The sequence below is a fragment of the Vicia villosa genome, linkage group LG6 (genome assembly GCF_029867415.1).
Source record: "Vicia villosa cultivar HV-30 ecotype Madison, WI linkage group LG6, Vvil1.0, whole genome shotgun sequence".
Taxonomy (NCBI): domain Eukaryota; kingdom Viridiplantae; phylum Streptophyta; class Magnoliopsida; order Fabales; family Fabaceae; genus Vicia; species Vicia villosa.
The window spans coordinates 120,524,090-120,526,872 of NC_081185.1; the positions used below are offsets into that span (position 1 = coordinate 120,524,090).

Here is a 2,783-nt window from a genome sequence, read left to right on the forward strand (position 1 = left end):
CTCTGATCATGTAACACTGGGTTGGGATTAGTAGTATTGAACTCGTGTTTTGTTTTGGATATGTATTATGATATTATCTTGCAAACATGTATGTTTTGTTATTTGTTGTTGAGAGGCCATAGTGCCAAATATCTTGGATATGACGTTATATGATCTTGTGGATTATTATTGAGATATGATCATGGTATGAGACATGATCATTTATGAAATACATGAGTATTTATTATTTCCGCTGTGAATGCATATTCTTGATGAATTATGACAAGTGAAAGGTGTTACCTTGATGACCATGTGTAATTGTATATTTAATGATGAATGATGTTGGTTTTTGAAAGCTTTTAGTTTTTGGAAACGTCGATGTGATGCCCTTTGTTTATATTCATACTTATTTACTCTGATTATATGTTAAATATTTGGGGTATTAGAAAGGGGTGTTACATGTTATATTAGTGGTAACAGAGCCTGGTTGGTCCGTCCGGCCAAGTGTCGAGTTGTAGTGTGGTCTAAACAATCGTGTATTATTAGTTAGTTCTGACTGCTCTTGTGTTATAGTGATGAGTTGAGATGGCTGGAAGGAATGACGCTGTAATTGCTGCTGCTTTGGAGGCGATGGCTCAACCTTTGGAACATCAGCCAAATGTTGGTGAGAATGCTGCATCTCGCAATTTGTCTACCTTCCAAAGGGAGAATCCACCAGTCTTCAAGGGCACTCATGATCCTAATGGCGTATTAACATGGTTAAAGGAGATTGAGAGAATCTTCCGTGTGATAGATTGTAGTCCAGATCAGAAGGTTCGGTATAGGACTCATATGCTAGCAGTCGAGGCTGATGACTGGTGGCTAGAAACTCGTTAGAGATTGAAGGTTGTAGGTGAGGAGATCATTTGGATTATGTTCCGTAGGGAGTTCTTGAGGAAGGGCTTTCCCGAGGACGTTCGTGGAAAGAAGGAAATCTAATTTCTTGAGTTGATATAAGGGAATAAGTCGGTTGTAGAGTATGCTGCTAAGTTTGGTGAGTTGGCTAAGTTTTACCAACATTATGATGAACCAGCTGGTGAATTTTCGAAGTGCATCAAGTTTGAGAATGGGTTGCGCCCGGAAATCAAGAAGGCTATTAGTTATCAGAAGATCCGTATCTTCGCAAATTTGGTTGATAGTTTTCGAATCTATGAGGAAGACAACAATGCTCATTATCGGGTTATTAATGAGAATCGGGGCAAGAGTCAACAAGGCCGTGGCAAGCCTTATGATGCTCCAACTGGAAAGGATAAGCAGAAAGCTTTTGAGGGCAACAGAACTATTGGGGGAGATGCTCCTGCTGGTATTGTGTGCTTCAAGTGTGGCAAGGCTGACCATAAGAGTAATGCGTGTATTGTTGAAGCGAGAAGGTGTTTTCGTTGTGGAAAGTTTGGACATGCGTCGTCTGATTGCACACATAAGGAGATGGTTTGTTTCAACTATGGTGAAGAGGGTCACATTGGAAGTAAGTGTCAGAAACCCTAGAATGAGCGAGCTAGTGGAAAGGTGTTCGCCTTGTCAGAAACTCAAACCACTAGTGAGGATGCACTCATCAGAGGTACATGTTTCATTAATAGCATACCTTTAATTATTATTATTGATACTGGTGCTACTCATTGTTTTATCTCTTCTGATTGTATCGAAAGATTGGGTCTTGTGTTATCTTCCATTAATGGAGAGATGGTCATCGATACTCCGGCTAAGGGATCGGTGACTACTTCTCTTGTGTGTTTAAAGTGTCCCGTGTCGATTTTAGACAGAGACTTTGTTGTTGATTTTGTGTGCTTTCCGTTAAGAGGTTTGGATGAGATCTTAGGTATGATCTGGTTAGAGTATAACCATGTTCATATTAATTGTTATGATAAGTCTGTGAGGTTCTCTATTCCGGAAGAGGAAGGTGTGGAATTGTTGTCTGCTAGACAGTTGTGCGTGTTAATGAAGGAAGAAGTGCAAGTGTTTGCGTTGGTTGCATCAATGTCTGTTGAGAATCAAGCGATAATAGCAGAGTTGAAGATGGTGCAAGAATTTCCTGAAGTTTTCCCTCATGACAACTATCATAACAACTTATCATAACAACTTATCATAATGTCATCGACACATTCACACATATTCATCATTGGACTCTTAATTTATAAAAACGATTAAAAATATTTTTAATCATTGATTCACATCAAAACAACATATAACACTACCCAACAGTAGCCAACAATCCACATAAGCCGAAATAATCGAAAACTGCAATTTAATACAAGAAAACAACCAATCTACGCAAGTTCCAGATGCACGACGGGTTACCCATCACGGGCATGGAGCCCGCCACCAACATCAAAATTCTAAAACTCCACACCTTTCACAATTGTGACAACTCAACTCTATATTTGAGCGTGGGGTCCGTGGCGGGTTACTTGCCATGACCACGACACCCGTCATGGACCTGTAGAAGGCATATTTTCATTTTCTGCATAGAGTTTAATTTCGAACTCTGTTTTTTCATTTCTAGGTCCTCAAATCAATCAGAAATCATCATGGAATTAACATGTTATCATCAAACAACCTATTCCTATCAATTATAATGTAAAATCAATATTTAATCATCACTTTTATCATGATTCCAAAATCTTCAAAGTCAACAATGAAGAATTTCTACGACATGAAACTTCATAACATCATACCCCAACAATTCTCACGAATCTCAGTAGTGCGAAACATATCATAACACCAATTGATTATCAAATTTCAGATTCACATACAATTATCATAAAACA

The 2,783-nt window shown here is 38.6% G+C and overlaps 1 protein-coding gene across 1 annotated transcript; it reads left to right on the plus strand.

Annotated features, from left to right (window-relative positions):
• The first annotated feature begins 564 nt into the window (after positions 1 to 564).
• LOC131614534 (uncharacterized) lies at positions 565 to 2,091 on the plus strand. The gene is made up of 3 exons (XM_058886106.1): positions 565 to 850; positions 995 to 1,321; positions 1,817 to 2,091. Exons 1-3 carry the CDS (start codon positions 565 to 567, stop codon positions 2,089 to 2,091), a joined length of 888 nt encoding a protein of 295 aa, XP_058742089.1.
• The last annotated feature ends 692 nt before the right edge of the window (positions 2,092 to 2,783 follow it).